Genomic DNA, 16,692 nt, shown 5'->3' with positions numbered 1-16,692 from the left:
TTCCTTATGCCCCCCCCCCCCACTTTCAACTTCGCTCCATCGCCCCTGATGGCAGTTACATAGGCCGGTAGGCATATAGTATCATTATTTAGAATACTATTTGAGAAATCTCTTGATAGTAAAAGGTCTAACTTTAATACTTTTAGTTTTGATTATGTGTTGGCTGACATGTTGATGTAAATTATTGACAAATAATAAAATTCTAGTTAAGTTTGCGTTTGTAGATATTAATGCTTGGAGATTCTTTAAAGTCGTTGGGTGCCAAATTCCAATACACTAGTCTAAAAAACCAAAACAGTTTTTTGCTAATATATCATACGGGTTGGGGGTAGGTGATAACAGTTACGTTGCCTCGTTGTTTATGAGGGAGTTTTACAGAATATATTTAACAAATGTGGGGAGATCATCTTTATTTAGTTTATACATCAATTGTACTAGTTGTAAAATGTATAAATAATTCACTTTAAGAACATTATTGAAAAATATGATATCTGTGTGCGATCTGAATGGAGTTTGAAAAAAAGTATCCTATTAGGCCTTCTTCTGCAACATTATTATCCTTTGTAATTGAGTTTTGATTGCACAAACATATGCCAAAATACCCTAATTAATGTATGGTAGTATTAAGGTATGATATAGTGTAAGTAGAGCGCGCGATGGGAAAACAATATTTGAATGTTCGATGTGTGGTTTCCACGATAGTTTATTATCAATAATAGCACCCAAGAATCTGTTCTCAGAAACATTTTTAAGAACAGTGTTATTGAAAATGAGATTTTCTGGTAAGATATGTATTTTTTTTAAACTAAATAACATAAATTTGGTCTTTTACAGGTTAAGTGATAGTCCATTAGCCTTGATCCAGTCAGTCACATGTATATGTTCTGAGTTTACAATACTTGCAAGTTGGTTTTCTTTTTAATAAGAAAAGAATATGTTCGAATCGTCAAGTATGAATGTTTGTAAATGTGAACTTTTTTAATGTCATTAAAGTAAGTGATAAAAAGAAGAGGGCCAAGTAAGCTACCCTGAGATACTCCACATGCAATAGGAAGAATATAAAAAATAGCGTTGTTAACTAATACAAATTGAGACCTGTCTGTGTGGTAGCTCCTGAACTACTCCAAGGCCTTCCCCCTAATATCATAAAAATAACGTTTATGAAAAAGTATTTCGTGGTAATGGTGTCGAAGTCCTTGGGAAAGTCCTGGGCTCGATTTCACTAACGTTTTTTATGCATCGCTAACCCTTCGTAAGGGCTTGAACCCATCGCAACTTCGCAAACCCATCGCCCATGGGAGATGGATTGCTTTTCGATTTCACGAAACTCTTGCGACGGGTTCATCCATCGTTAACCCATCGCGGCTCAGCAGATGCCCAAAGGGTGATCGCAGGGCTGCGATGGGTTCAAAAACTCAACTTCCTGTCCCAAGGTCATGTTTTGGCGCGAACACTTTGCCGATACTTATTTCTTGACATTCGACCGTGTAGACATTCTGCTCTCTAAAATTTCAGATTTTTGAATAGTTTTCATAAGTTTATCTCATCATGGCTCTTCTTCTGTACGTTAATAACGCTCGAGCGCTCAATCGAGAGCGTGTCTTCAGGGATAGGACCAATCCCTTGGATATATTAAACGATAAGAAGATGCATAAGTACTACCGTTTCACTCGGCAAGGGGTGATGAGGATCATCGACCTAATTCAGGACCGCATAGCCCCTTTGACAGAGAGGAGTCATTCCATAGACTCAAGGCTGCAGGTGTTTGTTGCTTTGAACTTTTATGCAACATCCGACTTTTACTCCAGTGTCCAGAAGGAGCATGGTGTTTCTTCAGCTAGCGTGTGCAGAATAGTCGCTAGAGTTTCCGAAGCTCTGGCAAACTTGAAAGATGAAGTGATAACATGGCGGCCAGTGGTTGAAAAGCAGAGGGAGTTTATGGAAATAAGTGGATTTCCCATGGTCGTCGGGGCAGTGGACTGTACTCATATTTGGCTTGATGCCAGCCCTTTGGGGGACACTGAATACGCCTTCATCAACAGGAAGGGATGGCACAGCATCAATGTTCAGTACATAAGTGATGCCAAGTACAACATCATCAATGTAAGTGCACGGTGGCCAGGATCTGTGCATGACAGCAGAGTCTTCGAGAATTCAGCGGTAGGACAATCGTTCCAGCGTGGTGAATTGGAAGGTGTCATTCTTGGTGACTCTGGTTACCCGCAAAGATCATGGTTAATGACCCCATTTCGTAATCCTCAAACACCTGCAGAACGTGCTTACAACAGGTAGGATACATCTTCCGACTAAAATGTATTGCTATTGTGAAACGTAATTTGCATTATTAACTAGGGACCTACTTGATTAATTCACGATGTGGATATGTTTTTAGATTGAGCTTAATATAGATAGCATTCGCCTTTAATCAGAATGTTGAGCGGGAAATATTACCAAACACCCTGAAATGCTCCTCACCCCCCCCCCCCCCGGTCGAACCTGATTGAGCCCACTGAGAAAATCACTAACATGACAGTTTTAGTGTAAGCTACTATAAAAATATGAATTGCTTACACATATTTAGTTGAAATATATACGTTAGACATCCCATTTCATGTATTTTTGTTAATATAGACATATTGTTTACAAAGGGATAAAGAATTGAATTTGAATATTCTAAAGCTAAGTACTTAACCTAACAAAATATTCATCTAGGCGTATAGACATGTACGAAAATAATTTGTTATAAATAATGTTCTGTTAGAAATAAAATCGAATTTGAATTGAATAGACATTGTAGATTACGCGACTAATCTTTGCATGTACAGTATATTAAACAAAGAAGTGATGCAAAGTGTCATTTTTGGATGTTTATGATTCACATCATTTTACATTTATAAATTCCTTTTTTTTTTATAGAAACGAGTGAACCCCCTTGAGTTATCCAAGTAGTTTTAAAATACATGGGTCCTAAAAAGTCTAACATTTTCACTAATAGGCACTGGCGTACCAAGGGGGGGGGGGGTCAACATCACCCCACACCAACACTTCCACGGTCGAGAAAAAGAAAGGTAAAGAAAAACGAGTTAAGAAGGAGAATGCTTATAAATCAGTATATCTTATATTATGGAATGGGTATTTTTTTTTTTCCTATTTTTTTTTTATTTAAAAGAAGAAAAAAAAATTACATTAAAAAAAAAAAAAAATTTTATTTTATTTTTTTAATAAAAAAAGGAAAAAAAATTCACTTAAAAAAAATAAATTTCAATTTCATGTATTCGGTAAAAAATATAATGCATCCGGTAAAAAAAAAAAATCATGCGTCCGGTAAAAAAAAATCATGCATCCGGTAAATAGTTTCATGCGTCCAGGAATTTTTTTTTTTTTTTAAATTTTGGAAAAAAAAAAAAAAATAAAAGCCCCTATTCTATAAAATGTGCACTCGGTAACTTTGGCATCAAGGTCTAAGCCCACTCAGCTACGCCTCGTGGGTTAAACGTGGGCCAAAGTTACCTCGTGCACACAGTTCCTGCCGACCCACTCTAAACCATGCATCATTTTTATACTATACTTCACACTAAACTATGGCTTATTATATTCCCTTCATTTTAATTCAGGTCTCACATGAGAGGACGAGTGGTGGTGGAGCAAACTAACGGTCAGATAAAGAAGAAGTTCCCTTGCCTGAGAAGAGGTCTGAGAGTGTAACCAAAGAAAGCCTGCACAATCATCGTTGCTTGCACAGTCCTGTTCCGTCTCTCAAAAGAGTGGAAAGAGCCATACCTTGGAAGGGACCATGAAGTACCACAAGTAGGTGCAGATGACTTTGATGGTCCTGTCAACAATGAGGGATATGCTGCACGTGCCCAACTGGTGGCCAGATGTTTCACTTGAAATGGATAACATTAATGACATTGATTTCCCATGGAAAGGAACTTTTTAATCCATATAAATTTCTTAATGAATAATGTTAACATAAATTCTAAATGATGACAATTGATTTTATATGTTATGTTTGAAGGGTATTCTAGGCTGAAAATATTATCATTTGAACAGATAAAATAATCTAAAATAAACAAAACACTTAAATTTTCATCACAGTCCACATGAAATAATAAAGTCATGAAATGTTAATGTTTTGCATTATTCGGTGAAAGAATACTAGGCATGTCTTCAGGAGTATGCGATGAGCAAGCTGATGATGTCATATTCTTTCATTCTTTTATATTTTATTATATGAAATAATTTTTTCTTTTTTTTTCAAATTTTGTCCACCAAGAATGAAATAATTGGATCGTCAACTGATTTAATGGATAAAATATTCATTACTTCAATTTCGGTTAAAAGGGAGATATATCTGCATGAAAATAATTTTAATTTCAATGATAACATAATGGAAAGTAAAGAGGTAATATGACGTCATCATCAATGAATATTCACGACGGAGTGCATATAACCATGATAACTGTTTTCTCAAAATATTGCTAAACTTTAAAATTCAATAACTTCTTTGTTTGCTACCGAAATTTGATGATAATTTTTGCGTTTGGCTCTATGAATTATACTCTATTTATTCAAATAATTTTTTTTTCTCAGGATTTCCCCTTTAATAACTCTGCACAATGAACATTATGAATACACAGGAAATTCTATAAATGTGATTTCAATAGACTTTTATTCAGCTCACCTTCATTGTTCTTTACAGACTTTGTAATGTGAATTCACATCTTTCCAAGACCATGGTCATCATTTTTCAATAAAATCTTCCTGCTGCTAAAATACAAGTTGATTCCTATTGATTTGCATTGATACATTATACTCCATTCACTTTTAAAGATGTTTCATATAATTTCAAATCCGTGTACGTATAGATGTTTATTAATGCATAAGGTTAATGGATCATACAAATACATTGTCACGGTGAGCAGAACTGACTACTTCTCTAAAAATATTAATCAATCACAGTTCTTGCTATTAAATGAAATAAATAATTGAGAATTAAATTAATTGCTTAAAATAGTAGTCTCAACGATATGATGATAAATCCTCATATAACATTGATAAATAATTGAGAATTCATTTTATTGCGTTAATATCAGAATTTCATTAAAATATTATGATTAATCACTGTGACATTTATCTGAGACCTAATGTACGACTGGACTCGATGGTGGCAAACCTAGAACACTACTGCTCTGGTCCTGATTGATTGAAATTTGATGAAATACATTCCAGTAATCCATGAATAACTTTCAGAGTAGACAAGATACCTTCCAGTGCTACCACTTTTCGTTCTTCTTTCAACACCATTGTCTTATTTAACGTGAGAAGGTCTACCTCATCTGAGTCCTTCTTCAGCCTTTTTCCTTTCTTCCGTTTCTTCATCGCTTGTCGTCTTTCCTGAGACTGCATTACCGTTTTTAAAGGAAAGAAAACGAATTAAGAATATTTATTAGAGTAAAAATAGCTCAATTCTAACCTATAATAAATGTAATTGAAGTCCTTAGAATGCTAATTGTAATTTCTATTTTGTCATTACCTTCACTAAGATCAGGAATAGAATAATGTTTGCCTTATCTCAAGTGAACATTTTATAAATAGGCATAGGTGAAATTCAGATATGTCTCTTATATAGTTCAAATTAAACATACACAATAACCATTAATGCAAACTTCCGGTAGGCCTATCAATATTAAAATGTCATGACAACGTGTTTGTCACGGTCCAGTGCTCACTAAAATATAACAAATTCACATTTTATGTACTGGTTACCTTGGTATGTCGGCTGCATAGATTCGCATTGTTAAATCACTATTAAATTAATTCATGAAGTGATATGACCAAAGCAATAATAAATGTTCTAAAAATGTTTTAGTTTCAATTTACTCCATCTACTCTCCCTATAGAGGTTTCCCGCAGTCAGCCATGTTGGAGGACAAACAATAACAACCTGTGCATCAAACCATCATAAATTATTGGTTTTATTGTCTAATGCACAGGTTTCCCATTGTTATGTCTTCCACGGTGACGTCATGCGGGAACCCTCTATATGTGTATATCATTTGTCATTGTTTGTTTACAATTTGCTTTTCCCCCTTTTTATAGAAGTGATACATATATGTTAAATGTATATTATTTGGCGAATGAACATTTTTATGATGATGATATACATGTATATTCATGTATATGTACATGTATTTAGGGAGAGCATCCATATTGTATTTGCAGCGTGCACCCGGCGGGCACACCCCCGCTGCGGTGATTAGTGAACAGTGTGTATCTCGCCGCTAGATGCAGCTAGCGGCAGCGCGCTGTACCAATTAAAGCGGATTAACAGGAAGAATCGATCCTTGCAGCTTTCTCGCAGCTTGCACGCCGCCTGCACGCAGCTAGCTGTGCTTGCGAGCGAATATCTCCTTTTCACTTAATTCGGTCTATTGATTGTCTTGTCGACAGGGCCAGGTTTCATGTTGAGTTATTTTGAGTACATAACGATGTATTTACGAAATGTTTGATTGACGATGCAACGCATTTTTGTTGTTGTATATTTTGAATGTTTCTTGAAGAATAAAAAGCTTTAAAAATGTATTAAGTGAACACCCACGTCCCGCTTTTTTCTCGTCTGTTGCGTGAATTGCATGTGGAGGCTTGTTCATGTATTTGTTTTGATGTTTAAATTATGGCGGATCACAGATAGGATCTTGCGTGGCGCTCGGTTTTTGAACGGGGATTGACTTTGTAAAAGTTGTACTTTGTTACTTTAAAATCAACCTTGCAATTAACGACACAAATATCCCATTCATAAATCTGTGGAATGGTCGGACGTATAATCGGTGTCTCATGCATTCAATATTATATCTCTTAATCTAATCGACATATAACTCTCTTAATTTTCGACATAATTTTTGTAATAAAACGAAATATGCCTAATCGACAATTGCTCCACGAAGTAAATGCGAAAATGATGCAGCCCCGATAATATTGCTGCACCGACATGTTCTCCGCTGTCCTTTTTTTTTACAGACAAAATATTTGTATTACATGTAGCTCCTCGACGTTCCTTTTCTTTCTTTGTAATAGTTGTATCTTTATTTGTTCGTACTTTTACAATGTTTCGTACATGTCATGACAGAATTATGAAATGTGATATTTATACTTTATAATGATAATACTAAAGATAGTGCAAGTGCAGTGGCGTAACAGGTGGGGTGCAGGGGGCGGACTGCTCCCCCGCCCCCGCGGAGCTCACTGGGGAAAATGAAATGTTAAATAATGGGAAAGAGGAAATGAAAAGGGGAGAAAGATGGAAAAGGGAAGAAAAGGAAGAAAACGAGAGAGGGAAATGGAAAAGAAAAGGTCAGAAAGAACATGAAGGGAAGATAAAAGATAAAACGGAAGGAACGAGAAAAAAGGAAAGAAGAGCATGTGAGAGAGTAAAAAACATTAGAACGAGTGATCGAGGAAGTGGATACAATTAAGGAAATGACAAAATGGAACGGGAATTTATGGCGAAAAGAGAAAGAAAAGGAAAACGGGAAATGGAAGTACAATGAAATGTAAATTATATGTAAAAACATATAACCGCATTCATTGGCTGCGGAAGCCAAAACATTTACGGGGGGTCCACCAGAAATGGGATGGACACAGGTAAAAAAAATTGACGAGCAAAAAAAAAAAAGGCCATCAACCTAAATTTTAAGGGGGTCCACGTGAATTAGGGGGGACGCAGGAAAAAAAATGAAAAGCAAAAAACAAAGTTATTAATTTTTTTTTTAGGGGGGACGCAAAAAACAAAGTTATTAATTTTTGTTTTAGGGGGGACCGTCCCCCACCTCCAATTTAGGAGGGGGTGGGGCAGGTCCCCCGTCCCCCCCCCCTTTGCTACCAACCACTGATTATTTTATTTAATGTTTCTTGTAGAAGAACAAAAAGGGTCGATGAGTGGGGTAAAATTATGGATTTATCGCTACTGTAATAGATATATGTTAAAGTGATCGATGTAATTATACATCTAAAAAGATTAGATAATGAATTTTCTAATTATTGGTTAAAATATAATTTCATTTTGATCGACTTTTACCATTTCAGTTGGCCGTTATAATCTATTCACCAACATATTTGTTTAGAGCGTTGATTAAAAAAAACATTGGTCTCATGCAGTTGTTAACATAATTACCAAAAGCCAATCAGTATTCCTAAACATAGAGCGGATTTGAAAGAAAAAGCCCAATGTCAAAAAGATGATCAGACGCCAAATTCCCTTAATTTCAATAGCTTTTGAAAGACATCGAGGTATGGCTGTTGGCATAAGCTTCCTTTTACCTTGTTTTCATACAAAACTCAGGATACGTTTTTTTTTTTTTTTGAAAAAAAAAGTTCAAAGGGGACGAGACATCAAAGCACCCCGTTAATTACCCTCGACAATGGGTTTAATCTCTCCCATTAACCCCCCCCCACACACACACACACACACAAGTCAGCCCTTATTGACAATAGAGTCAGGTTGAAATGAACCTGGCCCTGAAAATTATCAACATCCTGCTTAGCGGAAAATGAAAGGGAAAATCACAGGGATTATTTTGTCTTCTTCTTTCTTTTGTTGCCACAAGAGTGTTAGAATAAAAAGAACTTGATTGGTCTTTCAATGATAGTTTACTGTAATTATTAATGCGTATCAGCCATGCAACGTGGCCAACATGCCGATGAGAAAAGGTTATATATCTCAACATATTTATATTTTTGTTAAACATCTTGAGTGTCAAACTCTATCTCTTTAATCATCTCCTCCGAAAAAATGATTATTTTTTTTATCTTTTTCAATAAATGAAACAATATAAAACTCTTGACATATATAACATTCATTGTTTTATTGAAGGATTGATTGAATAGCCTGTGTATGTTTATAATCGTTATTGTTGTCATCCCAATCTCTTCTTACAATTTCTTGTCACAATAATGAATAACAAATCTTTTAATGCAACTGTTTGTGGTATTGTAATATTAGTAAGATTTGCGGTACTTGATGACAATTGATAGATAAAAGTAGGAAGTAGAGGGATGCGAATTATAGGAGGAGTAAAACGAGCATATTAAAGCGATGAGGAAAAGCCGAATAAGAAGTAGAAGTGGATCGAGAAGAACAAGAAGGGGTAGAAGAAAAAGAAAGGCAAAAATAATAAGGTAATAGATTATGCACAAGTAAAGCGCTTAGAGACTCAATGTGATAAGCGCTATATGAATGTTGCTATCATTATTTCATTATTATAAGATGGAGGGGTGAGAAAAGGATAGCCAAGAAAAGGAAAAGAGGAAGAAATGGGTAAAAAACAACGGAAAAAAAGAAATATAAAATGATAAAGAGGAACAAAAGGCGGAAGAAATAAAAAGAGAGAAATAAGACGGAGGGGAGAAGAAAACCAAAAACAAAAGAGTACATGCAGACAGAGAAGGGTATGAAGGTCGTTAATCAGAAATTGGATGGAGAAGAAAACCGGCAAAAGAGTAGATAGAACGGGATGAAGAACAAAAACATATATAGACAGAGGAACAAAAGCCAGAAGAAAAGGAAAAAGAGAAAAGCAATAGGACCGAATAGGTTGAGAAATGTAGAGGGAGGAGAAGGAAAGGAAGAAGAAAATCGGGGGGGGGGGGGGGGAGAATGGGCGTTGAGGAGAGGCTTCATTTATGCATGCTGTTATGCCAACAAACTTGTTATCTGCACTTCACATCGCACGGCACCCTATTCACATATAAATAAAATCACGCTTCAAATAATGTTTGAGCACCACTCTGCTGTGTGTTGACTTTGAACTATGAAGGATACACTTATTATAATAATTTTGAATTTTATATAATGAACTAACAAAATAATGTATTTTAGTGACTGATGTTATTGTTAATGACTGGATGAGAAAATCTCCAAATTCAAAACGGTGAAAAGTAGGGGAGGCGAATAGGCCTACACGGCCTACACCCCCCCCCCCGATCCCGCCACCGACCTAATTTCTGTTTTGTGTCATTTTCTTCCCTTACTGAAATCTATGGATTGACAGATAGTCTTCCTCTATATAGCACAATAAAACAAATATTGAGAATGGTTCAATTAAATAAGTATAAGTAGAATATACAGGTTTCGAAAATATTTCATTGGCCTATTGGACATAGCTTACATGAGATCGAAATGCATTGTGTCTTTATTTAGGAGTTTAAAACGTGACTGAGAGAAACACTGATCTGCGATGATATATATTTTTATAAGGATACAGCTGGGACCTTATACTCTAAAAGCACGAAGCGCGTTCCCAATAATTTTCAAGAAGAAAATGAGAGGTGGAAATATTCTAGTGCGGCCACTTTCGTTCTTTAATAAGCCTAACAAGCATTCATCATTGTGCAAAAATTAAAACAATCCAAAAAAAAAATTGAAAATTGCGTCGCGCTTTTATGACACCCAACTTATTTCTCCAATAGCAAGGCATTTAATTTGCAGACTAATCGCCCTTCTGTTCATCATCCATACCTATGAGACCATGGATCTACACGTAGGCAGGTGCGAACGAGGGGGAGGGGGGGGGGGGGGCGGATCGGGAGATGTTGGCGCATCCCGTAAAGAAACTTAATTGGCGAGATAGCGTATCTCGCCATGTCGACATATAACTTTTTATAAGTCCACTTGGCGAGATAAAGTATCTCGCCATATCGACATAATAAGGTTATTAAGTCGACATGGCAAGATAAAGTATCTCGCCAATTAAGTTGTCGAGTCGATAGCACTTTAAAGGCTCCGTACCTAATTGTTTTATTCTCTCAGTAAAACCTTTACATAAAAAAAAAAATATGTAATACAAAGTTAAAATACATGTATTACAAATCAGTGTAAAAGACAGTCTAAGAATTGCATTATGATTCAGAATCATACTGAAGTAGTAAATTGCGAGAATTATTATTATCCACATCTGCACTGATCGGTCGCCATGCATGCGAGACGACGTGGCGCACTAGCTAGCTGTAGTCGTTTCCAACTTGGTCCTTGCTTCCATATCATGCTTCGCTACGGACATAAAAGAAAGCCTTTCATTAACATGCTTTTAACTCAGAAATAATTTGAAGTCGAACACTAGTACTAAGTGGAACTAGTACAGGCACATGCGGGGCACATGTTTAATCTTCATTCCAGAGCGAGCTACGCCGCGGAATTGAGGTCTAGTCGTGGCCACGTGAATCGTAGAAATTGCATCTGCCAATTTTAGTAGACATGGGGGCAGCGGTAGCGCGCTTAAGGTGATTAGCTGCAGTTGCCGCTAGCTTGCAGCGAGCTGCCGCTAGCACGCAGCGGGCTGGGGATTAAATCTATAATCCGATGGATTAACAAGTATGGCAGCGAGCGGCAGCGGGCACGGGGGGAGCTGCGAGAGCGGATGTGAGTTCTATTGTGCTTTAATTATCGCAGCTAGCTGCCGCTGGCCGACGCTATTATCCCGTCTTAGAGTGTGCAGGGGTACGCTCGCGGGGTGCACGCTGCCAATGCAATATGGATGCTTTTCCTTACGAATTAATAATTATGATTTTAAATTTTAAGTCGTAGCCATGTTTTTCTTCAAAATAAATTTAAATTCTAATTTACACTTACATCTTCTGTTTCTGACTCTGTTATTGGTACAGACCTCTGTGTGAATAAGGATTTACGGTAAACTTGTTATTGGTTTGGAAGTCTCCTTGTGTCATCAAGTTAAACACAATCAAATGAGCGTAGGCATAGATACTTGAGTTTGTTTGTTTATTTCTTTTCGGAATAAAGTCACGTTAAGTTGAAAAGCACTGATATTGGATGTAAGCATCCTCCCATTGCCAATACGACCACCATGAGTTCAGTCACAGTAGATATACAACTCCCCAATAAATTTCTACATATTTTGCTTAGATTGTTACGTTATCAAGTCTATCAATATATAATGTAGACTAAGAAGTCAATGGAGGACATGTTAATATAGGGGTTCCATAAAATACATCACGGTAAAAGAGTTTGTTCTATCATAATGAGCACAAATAGATGTTAACTTGATGTATATTTCCCGTGTCCAAAGGGAATGGTTGTACTTCTGTGACATCACAAATCTTGATCGCATTGCCAGTGTGAGGATCTCATAGAATTTCTTGTTTATCCAATTGTTCTCGATCTTTCATTGATCTTAATCTCTTTTATTTTTCTGTTTTCATACAAGCAGACTTGGTTTCATTCTCCTTGAAATATGATATATAAGAAATTCTCTTCACAAATAGTTCATCTCCTCTTATTGTTTCATTTTCACTCTCTGCTATCTATCTTCAGTTGTGAGGTCTAAGTATAAATGAAATGAATGTATTATTATTTTACTTGAACAGTAATTAATTATTGATACAACTTAAGATGCCAGACTCACGCATTTCTTTTCGTCATTATCGTCGCCCGCTAAAAAGGTTTTCGGAAATAACGGCTATGTGACCATCTGTATTTCATTTTAACGAATAGAACAATGATTATCAGTGTAACATTATGAAAGCAAAATTAAACGAAACAAAGATAATCATTTCCTTGCAGTTATTTATATCGCCATTCTTACCTTCTCTCTTTCAACAAACACAAAGCTTGATGTTGGCCGACTCGTTTTCCCCGTTGCATCTACCAGAGGAAGTTGTCCGATTGATGGGATCTAGAAAAAAAATAATGGGATAATATCTTTAAGTAGTTAAAACTTTCTGGGTAAAACGACATTGTCTTGAGTGGAAATCAGTATTTTTTTCTAAAGAACATACATGTCATTAGAGGAATGTATTTGCCTTCAATAAAGAGACCTTTTAACGGATGTAATATGCTCCCATGAATTTTAAATTCAATTTTTTATACTGTCGTTATTCTTACCTTCTCTCTTTCAACAAACACAGAGCTTGATGTTGGCTGACTCATTTTCCCCGTTGCATCTACCAGAGGAAGTTGTCCGATTGATGGGATCTAGAAAAATTAATGGGATAATATCTTTAAGTAGTTAAAAAACTTTCTGGGTAAAACGAAATTGTCTTGAGTGGAAATCAGTATTTTTTTCTAAAGAACATACATGTCATCAGAGGAATGTATTTGTCTTTAAAAAGTGAGCTTTTAACTATGTTATCTTCATATGCTGATCATGAATTTCAAATTAACAAAAAAAAAATCAAATCTTTCCTTTTTTGAAGCACACCCTCGCACCTTGGAAAAAACACCCCCCCAAAAAAAAAAATAATAATAATAATTAAAAGAAACGATGTGAGCTTTTAATAATCATGTCAGTTACGATCAGTTTTAATTTTCGTAATTGGATCTAAAATACATACATATACGCAAACACACATACATTTATTTTAAATTCAACGTTTCCTAGTTTATGACCTATTACAAAAATACAGTTCAAGCTTATTATAGCCTGAAAAATATCATATGCATTTAAGTAGGCCTATTACAAGGGGCAGTAAATATGATTTAGACTCGTATTTAGTGACTCACAGTTTCCGAGTTTCCAATGGCTGTTATTCCATCTCTGAGTTCGTTTGGGAGGGCTTGAAGCACCAACTCGTACTGCTCGTTTGGTGGGATGAATTCTCCGCCTCCTTTTATATTTCAGAGTAAGAAATATGTAAAAAGACTTAACTTAATATTTAAAAAAACTTACAATTAAAACAGTTACTACCTGGGGGGACCACGATTAGCTATGAATCGGTTATACATTTACATTTATATATATATTTTTTTTATTTTTAAGGATGCTTTTATTGTTTTCTCTCAAATCAAAATACCCATTCACATTTCATGAACAAATTATACAATCATTTGAAACCTGCTCACATGTCAAGTTATACAATAAAACCATATCCAATATAATTATACAAAATAATATACATCAAACTTCAAAGATACCGGTATTGATATTGAAAATGATTCGTTGTTATCGATTGCAAAATAAAATATTAACATGGTGTATTAGACAAGAGAGAGAAAAAAAAATGATCAAAAAAACCCCATGATATTCAACCTCCCCCCCCCCCCTGCCCTCTCCGGGTTCAGAGCACTCTCCCCGTTCAGTCTACTCTACATGGAAGGGACACCAAATTCACTGTGTATATATATATCGGTTATACATTGGGGAATCGATTATAAGACATCTCAATTACAGCCATTTTAATAAAATCGATTACAAGACATTTAATCACAGCATAGAACAGGCGTTCCAATCATAGTGTAGGACAGTGTAAATACAAGTAAATTATCGATGACAAGAAAAATAACAAAAATACCAGAAAAATGACAAATAGCGGTAGAATTTAAGACTGGACATAGCATGTGCCGATCCGTGAACAGAATCTATCTTTTAGGGCGGGTGTTTTTAGCTGGTATTGTTTTTATGCCTGTAAATATATTTATATATATCAGGCCCCTGAGAAGTGGGGCTGAGGGTGCACCCCCAAGATTTTCAGGGGGTGCTGCGTGTATTATTTTCCATAGGCAGCACCCCCTGGAAATCAGGTTGACAAGCAAAAAAAAAAAAAAAAAAAGTTATTGCTCCCAAATGACCAAATAAGGATGATTTGGGAGAATCATCACCTCAGAGTAAAAACAAAAATTTGCTTGCCATCTTTTTTTTTGTTTGTTACCACAACCCCACAGCACCCCCTACCTATAAAATTAAAATTCGTTCCCAGGGCCCTGATATATATATAAATATATATGTATATATATATATATATATATTCCTTGTGACAGTTGAATACATTTTCAACAAAGCAACGTATCATTCAAAGGACGATTTCTAGATTATATTACTAAACAATTATGCGGCTGCAAAGTGCGAGATGAAAAGTTGAATTGAAAACGTTTATTTCTTTTGGAAGTATACGATTCAGCTCTCTCTTGAATACCGAAAGAGTGGATTGCAAGCTGAAAAATTTACATCGCTGATCTGAAAACGAATACAGGCACGATTGTTAATTTGTTTTTTATTTTACAGTGAACTGAAATATTTGTCAATCATTTCGCTCTCATTCTCTTCAACTTCCCCCTCCTTTTTATTGTTTCTTCTTCTTGTTGTCATTATCCCTTTCTTAAAGTAATGCATTCTAGTATTAAATGCTTATGTGATTTCATAATTATTTGATTTTTTTAAGGCTTATTATTAAAATATGATCTTTCGAAGAAAGATTACTTGCATTCGCCAATTAAAATTTGCTAGTAAGAATTTCAAATACTTTTAGGTTGCACATATTTGAAAACAAAAACAAAGTCTATTCAGGCCAAGCAAAGATCAAAGATGATATAATTTAGTTACCTGTTCCATGCACTTGCTTTCTTCTCTGTACACTGTATTTCTTGGCTTTTGAGGAAAGATCTTGCCATTTTTTCCTTATTTTTTCTAACGATCGATCACTTCTTCCTCCTGCAGAAATAATAGCAAATCGGCACTTGTTCCATGCTTCAACTTTCTGCCTCTCAACTCCCATGCTCCCCCTACCACCAGTTCCAAAAAGGGTAGATGCATTCATTTTGACAAATGAACACAGTGCCTGCACCTCGTGAGGCTCCCAGGGCTTTCCTCTTTTCTGTTGAGTAGAGCAGGAGAAGTTGGGCACGAATCATGTATTTGCATCTTTTCTTTCATTCATACACTAAGGTATAACTTCTTTTAAAAACAATAAAAAAGGCACATTAATTTTATGGTAGCTAATAGCAACGGTATCGGTAGGCTACACAACAATGCAGAATGTAATTATTTATTTTCTTCTTTTTTTCTTTTTTTTAATAGATCTAACGTTAGATCTAGGATTTAACGTTAGATCTACTTTTTATGCATATCATCGTAAAAAATATTAGATGACTTGGGGAAGAATTTGAGCACCCTATAGGCCTAGATCTATTCATATTCTGGATTATTTTTTCAACGATTTAGAACTAATATAGATCATAGAGAATTCTGTAAGAAACTGACATAGACAGGGGCTAGATCTAACTAAGGGAGGTGGAGCCCCCCCCCAAGTCTGACTCTCTAACTCTGACTCTGAGTCTTGGCCGCACCTACCCCCTACCCCATGCGTCATGCTGGTGTATTGAGTACAGTAGAGCCTAGCCCTAGATCTAGGCCTTATAATAGATCTAATTCTAAGTTAGGCATATCCTTCGCACTCTCATTATTTTTTTTTTCATTAAGATACACAGCTTGTTTGTTTATTTAAAAATGCACTTTACATTTAGACCCTAGATCTAGATCTACTTAGAAGTCTAGATCTAGACCTCTAACGTTAGATCTATCTAACTTAGATTTCTAAATGGGTCACCATGTTGTTGTTGTTTTTTCAATCTGAAAATGACTGGCAGAGATTTTTTTTTACAAGAAAATCATAGGGGGCCTAACGTTACTCGTTAGGCCTAGTCTGATCTATAGATCTAACGTTAGATCTAGATCTAGGCCTAGACCTTATTTCCTTCAAATTTTAATGATTTTTAGCACACTTAAAAGTTACTGTTAACGTTAGACTCTAACGTTAACGTTGGAATTAAAGGCAACATTACCAACTGATTTTTTTATTTATTTATTATTTTTTTTTTTTGGGGGGGGGAAATAAAAAGAAATAAGTTACCTAGGGATACCTAGGGAAGTTTCTGAATGTAGGCATGTTATGCCTCTGTATTCAGTT

At 35.7% G+C, this 16,692-nt stretch overlaps 2 protein-coding genes across 2 annotated transcripts; one reads left to right on the top strand and one right to left on the bottom strand.

Moving 5' to 3' along the window:
• The first annotated feature begins 1,218 nt into the window (after positions 1 to 1,218).
• On the top strand, positions 1,219 to 6,183 carry LOC129266853 (putative nuclease HARBI1). The gene is made up of 2 exons (XM_064106893.1): positions 1,219 to 2,288; positions 3,615 to 6,183. The coding sequence occupies exons 1-2, from the start codon at positions 1,549 to 1,551 to the stop codon at positions 3,703 to 3,705; spliced, it is 831 nt and encodes a 276-aa protein (XP_063962963.1). The 5' UTR covers positions 1,219 to 1,548; the 3' UTR covers positions 3,706 to 6,183.
• On the bottom strand, positions 4,656 to 15,588 carry LOC129280506 (uncharacterized). Its single transcript, XM_064106894.1, has 6 exons — positions 15,330 to 15,588; positions 13,514 to 13,617; positions 12,896 to 12,985; positions 12,597 to 12,686; positions 11,627 to 11,662; positions 4,656 to 5,403 (listed from the first exon to the last, which is right to left on the bottom strand). The coding sequence occupies exons 1-6, from the start codon at positions 15,541 to 15,543 to the stop codon at positions 5,185 to 5,187; spliced, it is 753 nt and encodes a 250-aa protein (XP_063962964.1). The 5' UTR covers positions 15,544 to 15,588; the 3' UTR covers positions 4,656 to 5,184.
• Positions 15,589 to 16,692: the final 1,104 nt, after the last annotated feature.

Source organism: Lytechinus pictus, chromosome 11, assembly GCF_037042905.1.
Source record: "Lytechinus pictus isolate F3 Inbred chromosome 11, Lp3.0, whole genome shotgun sequence".
NCBI lineage: Eukaryota > Metazoa > Echinodermata > Echinoidea > Temnopleuroida > Toxopneustidae > Lytechinus > Lytechinus pictus.
Note: the sequence above shows the minus strand (reverse complement) of the source record. Positions and strands in the feature narration are given on the sequence as shown.

Coding starts and splice junctions, on each gene's coding strand:
- LOC129266853 (XM_064106893.1), top strand. CDS start 1,549: ATGGCTCTTCTTCTGTACGTTAATAACGCTCGAGCGCTCAATCGAGAG. Junction 2,289..3,614: donor GCAGAACGTGCTTACAACAG/GTAGGATACATC, acceptor ATTTTAATTCAG/GTCTCACATGAGAGGACGAG.
- LOC129280506 (XM_064106894.1), bottom strand. CDS start 15,543: ATGAATGCATCTACCCTTTTTGGAACTGGTGGTAGGGGGAGCATGGGA. Junction 12,687..12,895: donor TGTTTGTTGAAAGAGAGAAG/GTAAGAATAACG, acceptor TTTTTTTTCTAG/ATCCCATCAATCGGACAACT. Junction 11,663..12,596: donor TGTTTGTTGAAAGAGAGAAG/GTAAGAATGGCG, acceptor TTATTCACACAG/AGGTCTGTACCAATAACAGA.